The sequence below is a fragment of the Oncorhynchus kisutch genome, linkage group LG5 (assembly GCF_002021735.2).
Source record: "Oncorhynchus kisutch isolate 150728-3 linkage group LG5, Okis_V2, whole genome shotgun sequence".
In the NCBI taxonomy this organism is placed as follows: Eukaryota; Metazoa; Chordata; class Actinopteri; order Salmoniformes; family Salmonidae; genus Oncorhynchus; species Oncorhynchus kisutch.
This window is the reverse complement of record NC_034178.2, coordinates 8,014,359-8,036,582: the sequence shown is the minus strand read 5'-3', so window position 1 is coordinate 8,036,582 and position 22,224 is coordinate 8,014,359. Positions and strand designations below refer to the sequence as shown.

The 22,224-nt window shown below is 42.0% G+C and overlaps 1 protein-coding gene across 1 annotated transcript in view; it reads right to left on the bottom strand.

The window, feature by feature from the left end:
* LOC109890604 (E3 ubiquitin-protein ligase Midline-1-like) overlaps positions 1–22,018 on the bottom strand; it is a 34,768-nt gene extending 12,750 nt beyond the window's left edge. Inside the window, exons 1-2 of the mRNA XM_020482550.2 lie at positions 21,740–22,018; positions 11,330–12,104 (exon numbers count right to left, since the gene is read on the bottom strand). Of these exons, the coding sequence (XP_020338139.1) occupies positions 11,330–12,043 (714 nt within the window). The 5' untranslated portion in view covers positions 12,044–12,104; positions 21,740–22,018. The remainder of the gene's footprint in view (positions 1–11,329; positions 12,105–21,739) is intronic.
* Positions 22,019–22,224: the final 206 nt, after the last annotated feature.

Here is a 22,224-nt window from a genome sequence, read left to right as displayed (position 1 = left end):
TTCCTATTCTGCCTGCCTGTCTTCTTTATTTCAACATTCTATCATATTATTGCCCAACCGACCATATTAAGCCACAATGTGATGTTCGGTAGGGATTAAATGGAGTTGCCCCATGGGTAAACAACGTAAACAACAGACGAGCCAGGCAGAAGAATACGGTTGGGGGGGGGGGGGGGGGGGTTACCAGTCTAATGGATGGCCTTAATACGATGATGACATACAAAAACAAAAACACATTAAGGACCATAGGGGATGGCATGATCAACGGGGGTGTAAAAAATAACTGAACCCATGCAGGAGAACAGCAATACTACAAGGACTACTAGCGTGTCTTCTTGCTTGATTGGACATATTGAATAGGTATCACTGGAAACCAAACTAAGGGGTCAAACAGTATGCCCCATGTGACTCCCTCCATTATGGTCTCCTCAGCATGTTCAATCTAATGTCCGATTGAAATTGACGCTAATACAATGGAATTTGTCCCCCACGGCCCAGAGAAGATTAATTGAAATGTCCCTGTTGTAAATTTGTATTCGGGTCAGGAGAAATTACTCTTGATCTCATGTATTTATAGCCAATATTCTCAATTCACTGAGTTTAAAGTGGACACGCTCTAGGTTGAGGATATTTATCAAGCATTTTCTTCTTCTTCACCTAGTAAGAGGTCAGAATAAATCAGAGTGTCAGAGGAAATGTGAAAGAAGCATCTGTTACATATCTTGAAACTGTTGTACAGTGAATCATGTACGATAACGTTGGGGTGATCCAAGCCTGTTGTCTGAAAACATGTTGAGTAAATAAGACACACCGAGAAACAAATCACGTAGATAAGACCTCTGTTGAAAGATCTTTGGCTGTATGGAGTAAAGAAAGGTCTATGATGGTTAAAGGAAAGACTCACATTAAGCAGGAGGCACATGGTTGAACTCAAACTCAATGCAATTGTCCTATTCATAGATATTTCAAATGGTTTGTTTTTAAAACCAAAATGCCAATAAAGCGGACGGAATACCTGAATCCTTATAGTCAGTTTCTATTTTGAATGTTCTCTCAGCAGGAGATAATGTAGTATATGAAATGACAGCCTACTGTATCAATTTACCAAATACACTAGTTCTCTTCATTGCAAAATATCACTAGCCACATTTGTGTAGTTAACATCTCAAACTGGGAGAAATCCCTGGTCATTAGTGGAAGGGTATATGGAAACTTTTGAGATTTAAATACAGTTCTATAAAAAAAAAGTGCGCTACTCCTGAGTGTGGTCAGATGACATTGAAGGCAGTTGCAGGGAGTTCTACAAAGGAAATAGATTCTAACGTCTTTCCTTCAGCATCTGTATCTAATCAAAAGAAAGCTATACCACTCACCACACTTTTAATGGCTTCTTGCTACTTGACCTTCTAAGATCCCTGTAAGAACCCTTTACGATGAGGATTTTTTTTTTACTATTCAATATCTGATAATATCTATATGGGAGGAAACACCAAGGGCATCTAAAAAAAAACGATTTATGTGATACGATCACAGCATAAAGAGGGCTAAGGACAGGCAAGGCTTTTTTTAATCTTAATGCAAAAGTCAACCTATAATGTATGTGTGGCTTGTAAATTCCAAAATTGTTTTACATTTGTAAGTATGAACCTTTTTGGATGTCAATTTCTTTGCCTTTATGAACGGCGTGACTCAGGAGTACTAGGATCACGACTTTGCCCTTTTCTCCTTCTCCCATACTCCGAAGTGAGCCTCCCACGAACGATGCGTGAATCCTTGGAGGCCAACACTTCACACCCCTGAGTAAAATAAATGAATCATTTCTATGGTGCGTCAGGTCCTGTACCTTTATGCTGTAAACAAGGTCACTGATAAAACATGGCATGTGACATAACTTCTTCTGCATCCTCTACATCAGGGCAACTAGACTGGTTTTCATGCTTTGCCTGGCATTTAATTACATGCAAGCATATACCTGGATTCGCTGGTCAGACACTGATTTGAAAAAAAGAACAAAAGCTAGCAGACAATGGCCCACAAGAACTACATGTCCTATCATGTCAGTGCCCATTCCCCAATATTACATAACACAATACCAAAGGTCTCTGAGCAACAGGTTCCTGTTCGGAATAACAACAAGAAACATGTTTTATCCCTGTTTTAACTCACTGTGTGTGGTATCGACTGACATGCAGTGGTGTTAGACATAGTTAGCCTCAGGCAGTGATGTCATGGGAGTAGAGAGATGATCCTATACCGTTGCTACACCATTGTCTCTTTCACATAGGCAGGTGGGATGGTGTTTTCCTGCTCACTCTGTGTCTGGGTGTCCCTGAACAAGCAGTCTGATGCTCTGAAAAATGTCCACCGGGTCATCACACATCACAACACCCTCTAGCGCTGTTGTTGCAGCCAGGTCACACCAGATCCACTTCAGTATTCAACGTTTGTCCAGATTCCCAGGATGTTGGGAGATGCCTTCGATACCATCCACTAGGGGTAATGTGAGCACCTATTACCATCTAGTAGGCTCGCGGCTTGATAAGGCGTTGTGGATTAGGATAAAGGAAGGGCTTGAAACGCAAGCTACGGCGTCGAGGTTTCAATCCCAGTGCTATGCACTCTTTCATATTTTTTTATGTTTTATCCCTATTCCAAACAATGAATGCCTAATTTTAACTGTTACGTTTTTTTCTGTTTTATCCCTTTGAGAACCACAATTGCAAAAATGCAACGCGACCTATATTGCATCTTATACAGGTCTTAAACAAAAAAATGTCAAACTGTCAAATGTCAAAAATGTCGTGTCAAACACTATATGCATTTCCTTAGAACAATATTTATTTCTTAGTAGTATTTGTTGTGTGTTAGTATGATTACTTTGGCATTAGTGCCTCTGAAACATTAGAAACGTACAATGGTCCCCTACAAAAGCATATGTTGGCAGTACATGATGCAAGTACATGACTTGAGCCATTTTTTGCTGTCTTCTCTAAGATGTAGTGATTATGTAAAAAAATATATATACCGTACCAGTCAAAAGTTTGGACACACCTACTACAAAGTGTGAATAGAATCATTTTGGTCATAAAGTCAGTATCGTCTAAAACAGAGTTTGGAAGCCTACACTACCAGTCAAAAGTTTTAGAATACCTACTCATTCAAGGGTTTTTCTTCATGTTTTATATTTTCTACATTGTAGAATAATAGTGAACACATCAACACTATGAAATAACACATATGGAATCATGTATTAACCAAAAAAGTGTTAACATAAATCCAAATATATTTTATATTTCAGATTCTTCAAAGTAGCCACTCTTTGCCTTGATGGCATTCTCTCAACCAGCTTCATGAGGTAGTCACCTGGAATGCATTTCAATTAACAGGTGTGCCTTGTTAAAAGTTCATTTGGGGAATTTCTTTCTATTGTAATGCTTTTGAGCCAATCAGTTGTGTGGTGACAAGGTAGGGTGGTATACAGAAGATAGCCCTTTTTGGTAAAAGACCAAGTCCATAATATGGAAAGAACAGCTCAAATTAGCAAAGAGAAATGACAGTCACTTTATTACTGTAAGACATGAAGGTCAGTCGATCAGAAAAATGTCAAGAAAGTTTCTGCAAGTGCAGTCGCAAAAACCATCAAGTACTATAATGAAACCGCCGCTCATGAGGACCGCCACAGGAAAGGAAGACCCAGAGTTACCTCTGCTGCAGAGAATAAGTTCATTGGAGTTAACTGCACCTCAAATTGCAGCCCAAATAAATGCTTCAGAGTTCAAGTAACAGACACATGTCAACATTAGCTGTTTAGAGGAGACTTCGTAAATCAGGCCTTCATGGTTGAATTGCTGCAAAGAAACCACTACTAAAGGACACCAATAATAAGAAGAGACTTGCTTGGGCCAAGAAACACGAGCAATGGACATCAGACCGGTGGAAATTTGTCATTTAGTCTGATGAGTCCAAATTTGAGATTTTGGGTTCCAACTGCCATGTCTTGTGAGACACAGAGTAGGGGGAACAGATGATCTCTGCATGTGTGGTTCCCACCGTGAAGCATGGAGGAAGAGGTGTGATGGTGTGGGGGTGCTTTGCTGGTGACATTGTCTGTGATTTATTTAGAATTCAAGGCACACTTAACCAGCATGGCTACCACAGCATTCTGCAGTGATATGCCGACCCATCTGGTTTGCACTTAATGGGTCTATCATTTGTTTTTCAACAGGACAATGACCCAAAACACAATTCCAGGCGGAGTAAGGGCTATTTGACCAAGAGGGAGAGTGATGGAGTGCTGCATCACCCGACCTCAACCCAATTGAGATGGTCTTGGATGAGTTGGATGAGAGAATGCCAAGAGTGTGCAAAGCTGTCATCAATGCAAAGGGTGGCTACTTTGAAGAATAAAACATTTAAACATTTGTTTAACACTTTTTTGTTTACGACAGGATTCTGTGTGTGTTATTTCATAGTTTTAATGTCTTCACTATTATTCTACAATCTAGAAAATAGTAAAAATTGTCACGACGTGGCCCCACCCCCTCTCTCACTATCCCCACCACAAGTTTTATGATATTACGCCAGGTCATAAATACCTGGTAGAAACTGCCATGCATTATTAAGGGAGAGAGTCTACCAGAACAAAGAGCTTATCTTAGTTCAAAACTCCTAATTGCCAAAATAGGAGAACTAAACAATATTTCTACTTTTGAGAATATGGGAATGGTCCGTGGACACTTAAAGTACAGTCATGACGAGTGTGTTTCATTTGGTGATCTCATGAAGGACAAGAAACACACATAACTGTATCTCTTAAAGTGTACATTTCCCAGCTGTCAAGTATACATCTAAATATTGTGAAACATATGTGATTAAACATGAAACTATTTGTGAAAAGATGTAATGTGATGTTAACCTTCTAAATGAGAGTATGGATGTTCATATAACGATTAACTAGTCAGTGGCCACACCCCCGTGAGCCCAGACATCACATTAGGCATCATAGAACTGCCCCTTCTTCCACAAGAGTATAAAACACTGTCCTACAAAATATACATTAAGTCAGAGAATGCCGGTATGTCGTCCCCACGTTGGAATGGCTACAATTCTATAAGCCACGGAGACCATACAGCTGTAGTTTTGAATACACTGCTGGAAATGTTTAAACTCTGAGACTGTCGATCACTACAGAAGAAGGAGCTAATTCTAGATGGCACGAACTACTAGTCTGCAGCTAGAAATCACGTAAACCTAGTACGAGAATACTGACAACTGCCGAAAATGTCACCAATGGTACTCTGAAGTGTCCATCCCAACCACCTACAACCACAAAAGACATTGTGACATCTAGGAGTGCTGCATCACTCCTAGATGTGACTAGAAGTTAACCAGAGACTCTTATGAACTCTACAGGACGATAGAGTGTTTTCAACGGAGAGACAACCACATTGCAATTTCTTTCAGAATGAGTGGCTGTTCATGTGCAAAGTATTAGCAATTATCCACTGTGTGTATTGAATTAATTTAGTCTTTCCCGCTCTTTCTCAGTCCCCTTTCCTTTGTCTACCAAGCCGTCATATAGGACTTTTCTATCATTGTTAGTAACCAATATCTACTGTTTGATTGTTATGTCGTTCTGTGTGATTATTTAGTTAGTTAGTAAATAAATCATTAAGCCAATTTGTATATTTCTGATTCATTATGGAAACTAGGGTTCGTGCAGATAACCAAGAATTGTACAATTTTTGGAATGAGAACTGATAATAATAATAAATCATTAATAGAAGACCAATTTGAAGAGTTAAATTCGGGAAATTATACTCTTACTCTTAATTTTTCCAGTGGTGCCCCGACATCCGAGTTAATTAATGTTTACATGATTAGTTTAATCACATAATAATTCAACCTAGATACTTGATTTGATTATATACAGTCTTCACATTTAGTGATAGTGTCACGCCCTGACCATAGAGAGCCCTTGTTTCTCTATGGTGTAGTTGGTCAGGGTGTGACGAGGGGGTGTTCTAGTTTAAAATGTTTAAATGTTGATGCATTTTACTATTTCAGACAATATAACTGCATTTTACATGTACTGTGCCTTAAATTATTGACATCCCTGATAAAGATGAGCAATAATGACTGTATGAAATAAATCATATTAATACCGAGCTAAACTGTATGCAAAAAAAGGGAAATTATATAATTGTATACTAACCCAATTGCATAGAGAAAGAGATTTTGATTAACAAGTAGTATTTTTTTCACTCAAAAAAGTAGGTGTCAAAATGATTCTTATAAATAAAGTAATCGAAAGTTTAATATTTGCTCCCATATTCCTAGCACGGAATGACTACATCAAGCTTGTGACTCTACAAACGTATCGGATGCATTTGCCGTTCGTTTTGGTTGAGTTTCAGATTATTTTATGCCCAAAATAATTAAATGGTAATTCATGTTTTGTGTCATTTTGGAGTCACATATTGTAAATGATAATAGAACATGTTTCTACATTAATGTGGATGCTAACATGATTACGGGTCATCCTGAATGAATCATTAGTAATGATGCGTGAGAAAGTTACAGAGGGTCAAAGATCACACCCCCAGGACCCACCAGAACATGCGCCAGCACGTCGATGCTTTTGATATATTTTTATGTGGTTTTTATAGAATTGTACAGTTTTCTTAACACAAATTCTTCCTACCATTGATGCCCAATGGTGAATTTTTGCAACTTTTCTGTAAAAAAATAAAAATAACCCTAAACCGTAGTCAGAGGCCTATGCTTGGGTCTCACAGGGTTTAACCCTATACCAAACCTTAACCCTTACCTTAACCAGTCGGAGTTAATGCCTAAACGCAGCTATCGAGTTTTGATGTTTGTCCCCCCTGTGCAAACGTTGAATACTGAAGTGAGACCATAAGATCTTGTTGGTTGTTGAGCAGAGGATACATAATGTTGAAACAGCTATAGACTGTGTATCATATGATCTAATGTACTGTATATCAACTTCTCACATCTTGCTTCATTCTTAATGTGTTTGTGTTTGCTTGTGTGTCTTGTCTCAGTGTTAATTTTTTTGTTTGTGTGCCATTATGTTCTCCTCACATTATCTGCGTCAACTTTCTCTTCATTTCCATCAGTTCTCCATTTCTCCTGTTTCATTTTCCCAAGCTGTTTCTGTCTGATATAAACTCAGTGATTTTGTTTACGGAGAAAGGCAAGCAGCTTTGCGTTATTTACTCTCACTTAATGGAATCCATGTCTTCATGTGCACACCATGTGGGAAAGTTGCAGGATCCATACATGAAGTACATCTGCATTAATTCCATGTGATTTTGTGCCATTCGTTTTGTTGACATCAAATGATGTATACAAAATCATTTGTATCACTATTTACCATCTATTTGCAGTGTCCATGATAAACGTAACGTTTCTCCTGTCACTACTCTGCCAGTTGTGCAAAATGCAAGCCATAATGCTGCATAACGTACTGTACATGATAACACTTCAGAAACAGTCAATGCTTGTGTTGTCTGTGGTCCCTCCCTTGGCCTAGACCCTTGAGACACAAAGTAATCTGCATGGCCAGTCATAGATCAGAGGCAAGGCTACAGGCAAAGGGTCATGACCGTGTAACAGTATGACTCGATTACTCCAGGGCATGGGGGAAGAAGTTGTAGTTGGGCTGAGTAAAGTGAAGAGTTATGGCCAAGCCAGGAGCTGTGCCATTGGGGAGGGGAGGAAGGCAGAGGACAGTCAAAGGTCTTTGCTTAGCTACAACAAGTTTATCGTGATTCTGCATTGTTAGATCAGAGCTTCCTCTATGACCCAGATCCATGGACCTCTGATGCTATTTTGAACCATTTCCTCTCTCTGTACGTTTCCGTGAAATGGTAATTTTATCTCCCAAAAGGAAAGGGTGTAGCCACAATGACCTAGCCCCTTCACAGAGGCCCACTGCCACCACTGAAAATACTGCAATCATAGGACAGTCATTTCCCTTCAATCGTTCGGTAGCTCCGCCTAATATGAGTACATGTTTAATGATCCTTAATGTTTTCTTTCATGAGTAATTAAAGGTCAAATCAATACTGCATGAATTTTACATGGTGTGGTGCAAAGGGTTCTGGTAGTTAGTGACCTACATCCGAGCTTCGCCTATCCTTACAGGAGTGTTTTCATGATTCTACGAATCTTAAAATCCTTCAAAAGGTGAAGTGAGAGAGATTAGACTATAGCACAAGGCCTTTCGATGCAGGTCTGTCGCAGAGTGAGAGTATTAGCCCATCGTAAGCCAATCCTGGGTTGCGATCATTCGGCTCCAAACGGAAGCAAATGTTTGTATTCTGTTGCTTAATTGATACTGGAGCCATATAGGAACATGTAAAGGGTTCTCAACACTGAGAATATTACCCCCCCCCCCCCCCAAAAAAAAAGATCCACTTCACTGGACATAGATCAGCATGTTCTTCCTCTACAGTAGGTAGAAATGTGTTTATTTTGCAATTGCAGTGCACACGTGCTATTGCGTTGTCACTGCATCAGGAATGATCTCCATTTTATAACCAAGAACCCCAAAGCCCCATTGCTAGTCTGTAATCATGCACCCAGGTACCCATTCTAGTTTTGAGGGGTGCAGCATTTTTTGGACTCACCTAGGGGCAGCAGAAAGGTAAGGACCGGCCGTTGCATTCTTACATGAGTGTGTATCCTCTGGTATGCTCATTTGTGCAATGCCTTTTAAGTGCAGAAGATCCATGAGTAATGCATATATACCACTATGAAATGATTCAGTGTACTAATTGGGAGATCCACTGACCTTAATATGAATGCATCTGTCTGTCGTAAAGCATACATAATATGGAAGTGAGGCAGAAAGACACTGTAGTGTAGAATAACAAATGCTCCATCAATGGTTCATCTCTCTGAAAAACAAAAATAGCCAGTGCTTCATTTGAGCTGGATCTTTCCGGGAATACGATCCAACACCTCTCCGTTTTGCAAGGATCCGGTAGCCTACCTCTCGTGGCATGACATTTTTTTCTCACTGTTTGCAATTCACACTGAACATGATAGTCCGTGTTTAATTTGGCCCAGATCCTGCCGGAATAGGATCCGGCACCTTTAAATTTTGCAAGGGTCCGGTAGCCCACCGCTCCTGGCATGAAACATTCTTTACACTGTTTACAATGTAAACATCAAATAAAAGAGATCTGCCCCGTAAAAAAAAAAGTCATGTGAAAGGTAAACCCGGCCCGGGTTTATGGTTCGCGCAACATTGTAGCCTGGTGGCCGTTGCTGTGAAAAGAGAGAAGTACTCTTAAATCACTCACAGAACTAGAATGATATTCATTTTCAATGATCTCTCTCCGTCTCTCTCTTGCTCTGATAGACGCGAGCCTGCAACTATCACCTCTCCAGCGTTGCACTAAATTATAGAATAGCTGCTGTCTGTCTGTTCTGAAATAAATGAAATAATTCAGAAAACTACACCAGGAATACGTCTATAATTTAGCCACAGAGGATCAATAGCTTATTTAAAATAAATAACATATGTGTGGATTGTGTGTAGCCTAAACACAAGGATTTGCCTCGGGAATGTGCGGCAAATCTGCCAGTGAATAGCTAAACAGACCTTTCGCAATCTTTCAAATACAATCGCAGGAAAACGTAGGTTGGAAAGCAAATGGTTACTGCTGAAAAGAGAAGACTCTAATAAGTATGTAGGATACCAAAATATTTGATCAACTTCCAAATAGGCCTGTTCAGTGAACAGTATTGTTTTACAAAGTAAAACAATAGAGAGAGAGAGGCTGTTGACACCAGCGTATTGACCATGACTGGTGAGTGAGTCAGTAAAACTGGAAAGCTTTTTCAGGATTTTAATTCTTCCTCATACTGTACAAAATGGCAGGCAGTCTTTTGACCAATCACATCAGATCTTTTCCAGAAAAAAAGTTAGATAAAAAAGATAGAATTGGGCTGCCTGTATAAATGCAGCCTTTGATGGATTCAAGACAAGGTCTTTTTGATTGATCTCAGATTATCCGTTTTGTCAGTGTCAAAGTAGCCTGTCATTTCGATCATTTGTGCTGTATTAAAAAAGATTCTGTAAAAGTCACCAGTCACTTAAAATGACGTAGAATTGCATGAAAGACTTTTAGAAAAGGACACATTTTTCCCAGACCATAGGCAACAAATAACGTTGCCATTTGTGCAACTTCTGCAAGTGCCTCTACTCTACTGCTCTGTGCCACTCGGCAAATACAATGATAAGCATGTGATGCTTTACTATGAAGCTGTTTTTTTATCATGCATTCCGGTACCTCAGAGCCCCACAGGTCACCCCCCTCTCGCGCTCACATTCTGTTTCAGAACCTCCCGATTTACAAATGAAGCATTGATAATAGTTACATTTGGACTTCATGTGTTGCTTCTGTAATCAGAACACTTTTCTAGACCGCTTAACATACACAGGAGAGATGGACCAGAGTGCAATAGATGCCAAACTGAAAATCAGTGATCACACATGGCCTTATCACAAATCAAACTCTGGTCTTAATTTGTTCTGCAGAATCCATATAGGACACCTCCATCAAACATCACACTTCTGGGGACCACCATGCCCTAACAGACACCCTTCTTCACATGGCAGCAGGCCCCCATCCGACAGCCCCCCCCCCCGAGTGTGCTTCAGCTCCCCCCTGAGAGAGGGGGTAATAACAGGCCATCTCCCAGTGGGCCCTCCCTAACAGCCTTTAACACGACCTGCCAGTCACACTCAATTAAACCAACCCCCACCAAACGGAGCGATTACCACTGTTTAACCTCAACCTTCTGGATGCAGCACTCTTCCTCATCACTAATGAGACCCTATTTTCACACTGCCTGCACAGGAGAGATGCAGAGAGACCCTCTTGGCATTTTAGGGCGGTGCAGTACTTGTACTAATTGTATGATTAGGGCGCCTTGCTAATGATGAAACAAAAAGATGATAACATAATTTTTGTTGGAAATCTAGGCTACATAGTTAGTGAGGATTATAGTGCACTCAAAACAAAATATAGTAGCTGTATTTCTTCACCACAACATTACACTTACAAAGTCACACCTACGATGGCGGGTGCACAATCGGGCATCTCACTTTCTCACTCTTTTCAACTTCACACACAGCTTTCCACAGCTCCTCACTTCTCGCTTTTAATTCTTTACCCCGTCACACACATTATCCACAGCAGTTCTGATGCCGCCCCTCCTCAAAACAACATGTCCACCAGCAGAGCATAGTGACCAGGTTCATGCATACATTCAAAAAGTCATCCCTTACCTTGAGTTTCTCGAAGCGGTCGCTCAAGGCCGCCACCTGGTGGTCTCGGTGTCTGCCCACCAGTTTGCACAGCGAGCAGATGAGCTGTTCGTCGGTGACGCAATACATGTTCACTTTCTCCTCCTCGTGCTCCAGGCACTGCAGCCCCCGCAGGTGGCAGTCCGGCATGGGCTCAATCAGACGGTGGCCCGTGAAGGGCTTCTTATTGGGGTGCGTGGCACGCAGGCACTCGTCGCAGTATGACACCTCGCATGTCACGCACGTCTTGACAGCGTTCTGCGGCGGGTCCTGCTCGCAGAACTGGCACTGCACGTGGCTGGGCGGCGTCCCGGGGCTGGTCATGGCGGTGGAGGCGGGGACCAGGGCCAGGGCGAATCGCCCGGCGTCCTCGCTAGGGGAGTTGGGCCCGCTGTGGGGCAGCAGGGCCAGGGGGCCGGAGGAGGCGGCCCTCTGGACGCGGTCGATGATGTTCTGGAGGGTGACGTTGCGTTTCAGTCCTTCTAGGCCACGCTGTGGACTGAGAGAGATGACATAGCGGCAGGTGGGGCACTGGAAGGCTCCGATGGACTGGACGGGCTCGTTGGAGGCGCAGTGGGATACCAGGATGCGATGGGCGCAGCCGAAGCACAGGCTGTGGGCACAGGGCAGGAGCAGTGGGTCCTCAAAGAGCTCGAGGCAGATTGGGCAAGTCAGCTCTGACTCCAGCGCGTCCATCCTCTCAGGTGGAACTCAGGCGCGGGCGTGTCAGCGAAATCCAGGGTAACTGCTCAGCTATCTGGAGAGGTGGACAGAAAGACTGAACCGTTCAGATAAATACACGTGAATGGTTATCTACAGTTGACTGATCATTTCCATTGTCATCAATTGTAGTACTTGAATGAAAATGAAGCGATAAATTAATTCATCAAAAACGTGGAGTGTTGAGCGATCAGAGCTTGTATTGTTTGAAATGTCCACAATATATTGGTGGATGCTGTGCTAAAAAAAAGGTGTGGTCATAGAAATAACAAAGCAAAAGTCTCCTGTTATTTTATGTTTCCTTTATTTATTTGTCTTAATTGTTTAATGTTAATAAACAGAGGACAGGAGTACAATTTATGTTAAAACATCTGTCTCAGTAATGGCAAGCTGTAACACACTGACTGACGGTGACCCAGAGTCCTTGTCAAAACCAATAAGGAGGGATGTCTTTTTTTACTTCTATCGAAAACCTGGTTACACAACTCAATACATTTGGCAATATACATTTGTATATCCTTTTTGTAGGCCTCCAGGTGGGTTATTTCATCCACAATTGATGCTGAATGCAGATAATCACTCATCAGAACAGAGAACTGAAACTTGCTCCCCCACGACGCTGTCTAGACAGGTCAACTAAACACTCATGCCATTGTCTGAGGTGGCGGATGCCAATACTCTCCCGACGCCATGCCCTTCTCTCAATCCTGCGGCAGTGAAAATGTACCCTCAGCCTTCAGGTTGGCCCGAGTACAGCAAGGGGCAAATGATTTTCAATAAACTGATGCTGAGCAGAGCACAGGAAACAGGACCTGTCTACCAGGAAATATAATGATTTTACAGCTACCCAGAACCATTATGTGATTTTATTTGACCATGATAATACTGACCTGATTTAATTGAACGGTTCAATTTGAACCCTGTCAATAAGTGAACAATCCTTCAAAGTCAAAGCATAATCCTACCTCTAATAAAGCCGTTTTTCCAGGGATGTCCCTGGGTGTAGTATTTTCAACAGATGTCACTGTTTTCTGTACTTGTGTGTCCAGCAAGTACAGTATTATACATCTCTCTGACCTAGTTCCAAGTGGGACTAGACTGCTAAGCAACGCCACAGTGACAGACACAACACTTCTTATTTAGCATTGAATGGTCTCTGAATTCCTCTGATCGGGGACAGTGAGTTCGCTGAATGTCAACTGCAGAATGCTTCAACCTTCGGGCATCGGACAGAAGCTGTAGTGACCAAACACATTCATTGTGATGGATCATACAATGTGTAATGCGTTGTACGTTTTAAACACACAAACACCAAACATGCCTAAATTGACCTGATACAGAACTGAATAAATCAATGTAGCACGCACCGTACCAGCAATGACTTGTCTATCACAGAGACAACTGCAGTGACCCTATCGTTTCCCTGAACTCAGTGAAGATAATCGCTCCCTTGACTTCGGTGTACGGTATTGAAGTATGCGACTGCATGTCGAAGTGTCTGCTCTCAACCTAATAACACCAGATAAACCATGAAACAGCTGAATAGATTCTTCTGGGAAAAGTCCAAAGCAAGTCATAACTTCAATAAGTATAATGCTAGTCACTTTAACAATGTTTACATATTTTGCATTACTCATCTCATATGTATATAATGTATTCTATTCCACTGTGTCTTAGTCTATGCCGCTCTAACACTGCTCGTCCACATATTTATATATTCTTAATTCCATTCCTTTACTTAGATTTGTGTGTATTGGGTATAGGTTGTGAAATTGTTAGATATTACTGTTACATATTACTGCATTGTCGGAGCTAGAAACACAAGCATTTCGCTACACCCGCAATAACATCTGCTAAACACTTGTATGTGACCAATCAAATTTGAATTGATTTGAAGTGGAGTCCCCGTCAGACTTTGCCATGGTCTTTGCCCTTCCCTAGCACGCGGATCCCCTCTTAGCAGACCCACTCAGTACCCACCGATGGATCTCGCTCCCGTGTACTCAGCATGGCAGACATCTCTGCTGAGGAGGAGGAGGATGCTACAGAAGCTGAAGAGCCCGAATCAGAAACACAGGCAGCAGGGAGCTCAGAGGACAGATCCCTGAGCATGGAGACACAGCGGGGTGGAACATCGGTCCACAGCAGGCATCACTCTGCTGCCTGCTTAGCCCTTATCCTCCTCACGCACACACTGAATACGCAAAATCATCTAGTGTAGCTGCCGACCAGCGTTTCACAGGAGCCACGGAGGCACAACAGGAAAGGACAGAGTTGTCCCAACAATTCCAGCAAAGTTAGCGAGATAGAGCGGTTCACTAGAGCGGTTAGCTCTGTGGACAATCCCACTTCACACAAAAAAAGTGACACTGCAATCTGTCAGACCTCACAGTGGAGGTGCGGGAGGGGAGGAGGGAGAGAAAAGAAGAGAAGAGAAGAGAAGAGGGGCAGAGAGGGGGTGAGGGAGAGGGTATTGTCTTCTCTCTCCCTTCTGCTCATTTATAGCTGTGGTCCAATGAAAAATCAGCAGGGATAGGTGCCCGAAGAATAACTAATGTAACACGTGTCATTAAAATACCGTGTGAATTTCAAATCTGAGGAATACACATTGTATACGTTGGAGTTCTATGACATGTAATGGGTTTAGACACTAGTCTTGGACTCTTCTTCCTATTGACCTCTGTGAATAATAGACTGTGATGACCTTCCCAAAGGGCCTAACCAGGGTTGGTAGTTGAACTGAGTCTGAACCTTTAAGATCAATCAAATACTGTGTGGAGTTATGTTAGTGTGCTGATATGCAGCGTGAGAGAGAGTCACAAGTTGAATTACAGTGTTTTCCATTTGCTAACGGTCATGGCATTAACCCTTTCTGTTGTAACTAACATGGTGCCTCAGGCAGGTTTGTTTGAGAAAGTTAAATGTTGCTGGCTTGGCAATTGATGCCAGGTGGGGACAGGTACAAAGAATGGAGACTCACACTGACAGCCAGCTAGCCAGACTGAAACATGGCCAATGAAGACGAGGCTACACTATCTTTATACCAAGTTGAAACCTAACAATTAACGACAAAAAAAATGGATTTACCGGTAAGGAAACTTGGTCCCAACTAACATTTAGAGTAGCCTTTTTTAAAGTATGAGAGGGGGGGTCAACTTACTTTTGTGAGTTACAATAGTAGAATACATGGTGCAATTTCTAAATTTGGTTGTGCATCAGCAGTTCTTCTCTTGTTATGTCAGTCACTCAATTCGCCTTGTCAGCTAACCATTTTTTTATTGTTAAGTTAGTCTAGCCAGCTATCTAAACTTGTTGTTATCGTGGCAAAATACTGATGTAGGGCACGGTCCCAGGGGCCCTGAATTCCACGGGTCCGCCTTTGATTTTGATGTTCACTCTCACTCTGATATCATATTAACATGGCATAATGTGTAGAATTGCATAAAATTAGCTGTAAAACTGCAAAAAATATGTATATACACATATATATATCTCTTCCCCATGGCAAAATGTGTTATGAAATTGCAACATATTCTTTCTGCCCCATGGCATACTGTGTATATTTGCTGAAAAATTGCTTTGAAACAGCAACATTTTATCCATGCCCATGGCACAATGTGTAGAATTGCAGGAAATTAACTTTAAAACAAAAAAAAATTCTCTCTGCCTTCAAGAGGGGGGACACTAAAATGTTTTGCTCGGATAAGGCACTTTTCATGAGCTTGGGTCCCAGAAAAACATAGAATTTCTCATCTGAAAAAAAGTATAAGAACCCCTGATTTAGAGCACTATGCATATCCCCCTGTGTCTCGCTGGATATCTTGTCTGTTTGTGGAGGTACTGGTTGTATCTTTAAATCAACTCAGTTGCTAGAGGTTGTGGCTTTTTCACTATCTTTGATCTCATAAATTTTAAACAGATCCTTTTTCTCTCCAGTTTCTAAAAACAGTCACTTCATGAAGATTGGATGAAAAGATGAAAGGGCAAGACAATATGATGTATGAGGGTGCAAAGGTCAGATGCTCTGAGACAAAAAGGAAAAGTATTCAATTGGAGATTAGTTAACACCTTCAAGCTACTGTATATTGAAATTGCTATCATAGTAAGCTTACATCTCCTACTGAATGTTTGTAGCTAGAGTAGCCAAAAAAAAAAAACTTATTCAATAATATGTGGTCAAGATTCCCTTTCAGTTCAGTACAATAGGACTATCAAAAAAGGGAGATCCCATACAGTGGATACCATTTTATAATCCCACGCTTGTTATCCCAAAACAGCTGAAACGTCAAATAAAATGTACAAAAAAATAAATTAACCAGCAGAAAGCTGCTGTAACAAAATGGAGGGGAATATTGTCCATCCGGTGGCTTGACGTGAGCGACTGTGGCATCCCACGGAGCGCAACGCTCAAACTAGGTCAAAGGCATTGACCTACCTAACATAATCAGTGTGTGTATGCATATGCACTTTCATTTCCAAATGAACTGAGACGGGCGAAAAACGAGAGGAGATGCATGAGAGGAGATGCACGAGAGGAGATGGTTCATACTTTTAGGGCAAAAGTATGAACCATTTATAGGTAGCGTAAATACAAACGTATTCTACATCTCGTCTAATTTCTGGGGATTAGATGTGAGATACATAATTCCAATATCAGTTTTATTTTGCAATTGTTAATGGTAAAAACAAATGGTTGTATTATTTTGGATTTGAAAAAGAGGAACAAAAAAATACAAATGAATAATTCTGGGTTTTATAATCCCTATACAGTGTCTAATAAGAATCAACGCTCACATGTCCGTAGTTCATATACCAGGACATAATCTATAGTTTCCTAACCAGGGCACAAAAATAACAAAGAATTTGTTCTAGATACCTAGGACTTTTGACAATTTATTTGCTTCTCTCCAAACACGTTTAATAACCTAAAGGCAGATTAGAGGATTGGCTGTTGAGAGTAATAACAATCTCTTTCAGACACACAGTGAGTGGTTGAGATGAACCACTGACCCTAACGTTTCTTTCGGGAGCTGACCTCCTCATACAATTTACTTGGAAGTTATACATTTTTTATTGAGTATGAAATTGACTCCACCCTTTGAACCATAGTATAACATTTGGTGCATGGTCTTCATGCCCTTGATGTCTGCTTTTGTTGTCAATATATACTGTAGGCATATTTCCAAAGTCATTGTTGAGAGTGTGAAAATATCCACTAATAAATGGCAATTGGACCCTCTGGTCTTGGCATAAAAATGGATTTGTCACAGCTACAGTTCCACAGCCCCAGTCCACTGTTCTGACACCAGTTATAGAGTGTATTGTTACCCAGTGTCTCTCTCTCTCTGTGTCCCCTTCTCCCCATGACCGTCGCATGCAGTGCCCCCCTAATCACCTCTAATGACCGCCCCAGACCGTACGTCGGACTCATTAGCGTTAGCATTTAGCCACTCGCCCCCCTCACTCTCGGCCTGCCTGTCTTTGTTTCGGCCCCAGACACCCTGCCTGTTTATCCATAATCCGCTCCTGCCACTGTGTCTGTGACCAATCAGAGACTTTCATGTTGAAGATCGGGTCAGTCACGGCTAATGGGATTGGACGCTGTGTTTGAGGCTGGGGTGCGAGCCGGGAGATTAGGGGGGGGGGACCTGGAACCCTAAACTGGCACATCTGACTCAGGGGGGTCTCTCTGGCTATGATCCTCATCTGGCTCCCCCCTCCTGACTGACCCAGATATGGAATAACAATAACAAATGTTATTGAAAATTACATTTGTGTTGGGGACAGATTGGGGAAGAATGTGTTTATATAATAGTGTTTATAAAGCTGACAGGGCCAGATGGAAAAGTTTCAATGACGCATGTGTGTGCTGTATGCGTTTGTGTGCGAGCAAGCAAGCATATGTGTGCATGCTTACGTGTGAGTGCATGTTTGCACAGCAAGTCTGCATAAAAAATGGTTCTCCCGTGAAGTAGTGACCCACGGCATACGCCTAATTTCCTGAAACGAGTCATATATGTGAGGTTATGAGTTTGTGTAGAAAGTGGGAGTCTGTCCAGTTTACGGTGGAGGCATCTTATATGACCTGTGTGATGTAAACAGTACACAAATCCTTCATCTATAATGCATCATACTGTATAGGACCGTTCCCCGCTCCGCTCCCTTACATCACAAGACAGATGACAAGAGAGAGATGTCTTATGAAGCGACTATGCAAGTATGTGTGTGCATGTTTACATGACAGTGTATTAAATGTGTGTGATTGTCTCCCTTTCAGAATAGCTGAGACTGTTGATGTGATTCTGTGATACTGTTCGAGACCCAGCTTTAGTTTCCACAGACATGGCTAAGTGTCAGTCAGTGACAGGGGAAGAGAGAGGGGTCAGGGGTGACATATGCCTCTCCACTCATCATTGTCAAAGACCCAGTGCCGGGCGGGGAGAGTGGGAAAAGTTTACCTGGCGTCTGTGGAATGTTATATGGAGCTAGGAAGCTTACGGTACTGAGTTTAACAGACATAGAGGTCAGAGGTGGGAATGTAATAAAGGTGTGTGTGTGTGGGTGCACTCGTTTGTGTGAGTGTGTGCATACACACTGTGTGTGTGTGTGTGTGTGTGTGTGTGTGTGTGTGTGTGTGTGTGTGTGTGTGTGTGTGTGTGTGTGTGTGTGTGTGTGTGTGTGTGTGTGTGTGCGCCTGTGTGTGAACGCCTGTGTGTGCGTGTGTGAACGCCTGTGTGTGTGCAACTGTGTGTGTGTGTATGGTTATCTTCTCTCTGACACGCATCATCAAGTCATACTGATATCCTTTTCTACCAGCAGAAGATGTCGCTATAGACTGCAGACACAGTCATGCGATTGGGGGCCTACGTCCTGACATGTCAGTTAGACCACAGGTCATTGATTGCTCCATCAGTTACACCCCAAGAGGCTGACCCCAGGTTATTCTTGGCATGCTTGACCTGACCGGGTAAACAGTCATATAAGGTCATAACAGCATACATAACACCTTACACATGGATCAAGTTAGAAGCTCTATGAACCCACTATGGGAGGTGTTTAAGCAGCCTATGTGTAAGTGATATCTGTTTATGTTTCACACTTCAAATACTACACCTTTTATTGAGTTTTCTGTAGCTGACACACACCCCGAAAATGTTTTGTCGAAGTGCTGAGAAACAGACAGAATAAACTATAAAAAGAAAGAAAGAAAGTTGCACACTAATTATGATACCAAACATTTGATGGGTATAGCAACCAACGTTTCAGCACGTAGTGCCTTCTACTTCAGGGTTTTTTGAGCAATGTACCATACACAATGCACACGCCTGTCTATTCTCTTGCCTGTTTTAATAGTGTTGTTTGTCCATTCTTGTGATATGAATGGGAGGACTGTCAAATTCTTCAATTTGGTAGGGGTTGCGGGGAATAATAAAGGAAAATTCCACAAAAAGTATATCTATATAGGTATGTGTATGTATATATATATATATATATGTATATATATATTTACCAAAAAATGATATGGGGGATTGGAAATGATGCAGACAATTACATTGATGGAAACAACAATCTTTCCGCAATATTAAGCTGATCCACCCCTAAAAAAATAAAAAAATAATTAAATTAAATTAATATAAATCATTATTTATACACAAAAATGATCGTCAAAGTAACTTTGTAAAACGTTTCAAGAAAGAACGCTCTCTGGTGGCAACAATGCAGACGTGCAGAAAGACACATCGTTATACATTGGAGCATCTGCTTCTCTGGATCTTGAGAGAGACGGCTCTCATCACTCCACATTCAATCATTTCCCCCAAAATGGCAACCACCAAACTAAAGTCACACTTTTCCTATTTCAATTGTTCTCGCTCTACTGTGCCGAATGACTATGACTGATCGCTGGAAACTGAAAAACTGTGTTCCGTCCACACGACTTCCCTGATCGAAGAGGCAGAGCCAAAATCCCAAACAAGTCTCTCATTGTCAAAGGCTCACTGCAGAATAAGTTACCATGGAAATATTGTTCATGCATCTATTGGACCAAATAATCAAAGAACGCATAAGCATAGGTGCAGAAGAGAAGAAAAAAAACTGTCTGTGGTTCATTTCCTGCTGGGAGATACCCAGAATGCAATTAGCAAACAGCACAACTGTAATAAACTGAAAATATGCCACAACTAACGCAAGGATAACAGCTTGGTCACCATCCATCTAATTACCTTATATCAACAAGACACACAACATGACCAGAAGTACATCAAAGACACAGGAAAGCAGAGACAAACAGACAATGCTGTTGTTGCTATATTTATTCCCAGTGACAAACACAGAGCAAGTCACAGTGACTCATTCCCACAGTCTGTCATGTCCTGAGGCAGGTCAAAGTGGCCCCACGAGAGCTTATCAGACTATGGTCCTCAAGCAGTCGTCTCCACTGACCAAGTAGACAGTGGACCGCTTTATAACAGGTTGACAAAGCATCAGCCATATCTTGAAATCACAGCTCTCCCATCATTATCAAAGACAATAAACGCAAAGTCTGATCCAAGATATGTTTGTGCTGTCTGTCAACTCATATGGTCATTGTCATGCCAAACATGAACAAATAGATCTGGAACCAGGGGAGAGAAGGTTAGAGGGGCATCTCTGTGCCTTTGACCCACAATACAGTAAGTGAAGGGAAGTGAACATGATAGGTTTGTGCTTAGGGTTCAGAAGAGCGTTGTCAAACGTGTGCATGGCTGGAAAGAATATGTTGCTGAATGGGCAGATGTGACCTCTGCTTCCCTCCTACTCTGGGTGATCAGTATCACACCATGTTGACGGCAGTATGCTGAGAGGATTTGGAGGAACTCAGAAATAACATAGCATAAACAAACACATACACACACACATGCAGGTACACACACACACGTGCACACACGCCATCCTCCCAATTGCCTCCCCACTCATGTCGCCCGCAGAGTCGGTGTGTCAAATTCTCTTCAGTGATTTATTTTTAAAAGCCCAACAGTTCAGGTTTCTCACACCACACTAACTTTGTGAACACCCCACCGATATCTCTCACCCACTCGCATAAAGTCTGCTAAGAGGACAAGAGCTCATCAGCGTCCCAAAATTAGGTCACATGAAAACGATTGTGGAAATGAACAGAGGCATCACTCCCTGCACTGATACAATCACGACGTGCACCCTTAGGGGTCCCACTGTGTTCCTGCTGTCAAAAAATATTTGACATATCACAGTCCCCTCATCTGAATATGACAACTACTTATGTTATAACCCCAAACAGCAAACCTATTCTAGTCTCATAAACACAAGAACACAGATGCTGAAGTAAAGTGTATCATACTCAAATTCTGATGATCAATAAGTTATATTGATACAGTAGCATATTCACTAAAGTAACTACCTCTCACACGTATATGGTGGTAGTCCCATCTGGAAATGTTGCCTACTTAACCTCATGGTCATACTATCATCAGCCCTATAACTGTGATCACGGTTAATGATGATTAGAACTCAGCTCTCTCTGTGATATCATCATCACTAGATGTAGAGAGCTTTGGAGAGAACTCCTGATGACCCCTGCTTTAAGTAACCAGAGACCCCATACCCTCAGGGACCACACAACAACATTTCCACACAATCAATCACAGTCCACCTTACCTGCCACATGGTTAAAATCCCATTGTCCATCAACAAAGTGAAATAAGAGAGGAAGAAGAAATGAGAGAGCTGAACTGAGCTGCTGAACCGTCAGGTCAGAAGAGGCCCTTCATTCTCCGTTACAACAGACCAGCTGCAGCAATAGTCGACCTGCTATACTCCAGTCCGACTGGGGGAACTTTGTGTCAGTGTACGTCTGTCTCTGGCTGTCACATCGCCTCTCGTGGCATATTTCCTTGCACCCTAAAGCCGCTCCTCTCCCCAGCCCAGTGAGAACACACAGGCAGGAGGAGGGAATCTAGCTCACCGCTCCGCCTCCCCCTCCCCTTCCCCCTCCCCCTCCACTCTGTATTCAAATAGCTTAGTGGGCGGCCCTGCTTTAGATGAGCCAATCGGGAGGTACTGTAGCTAGAGCAGGGACAGCCCACCCTGTGCAGTCAGTTGGTACAGTACAGTATGCCTGTTGTGGGATTATGGCATCTGAA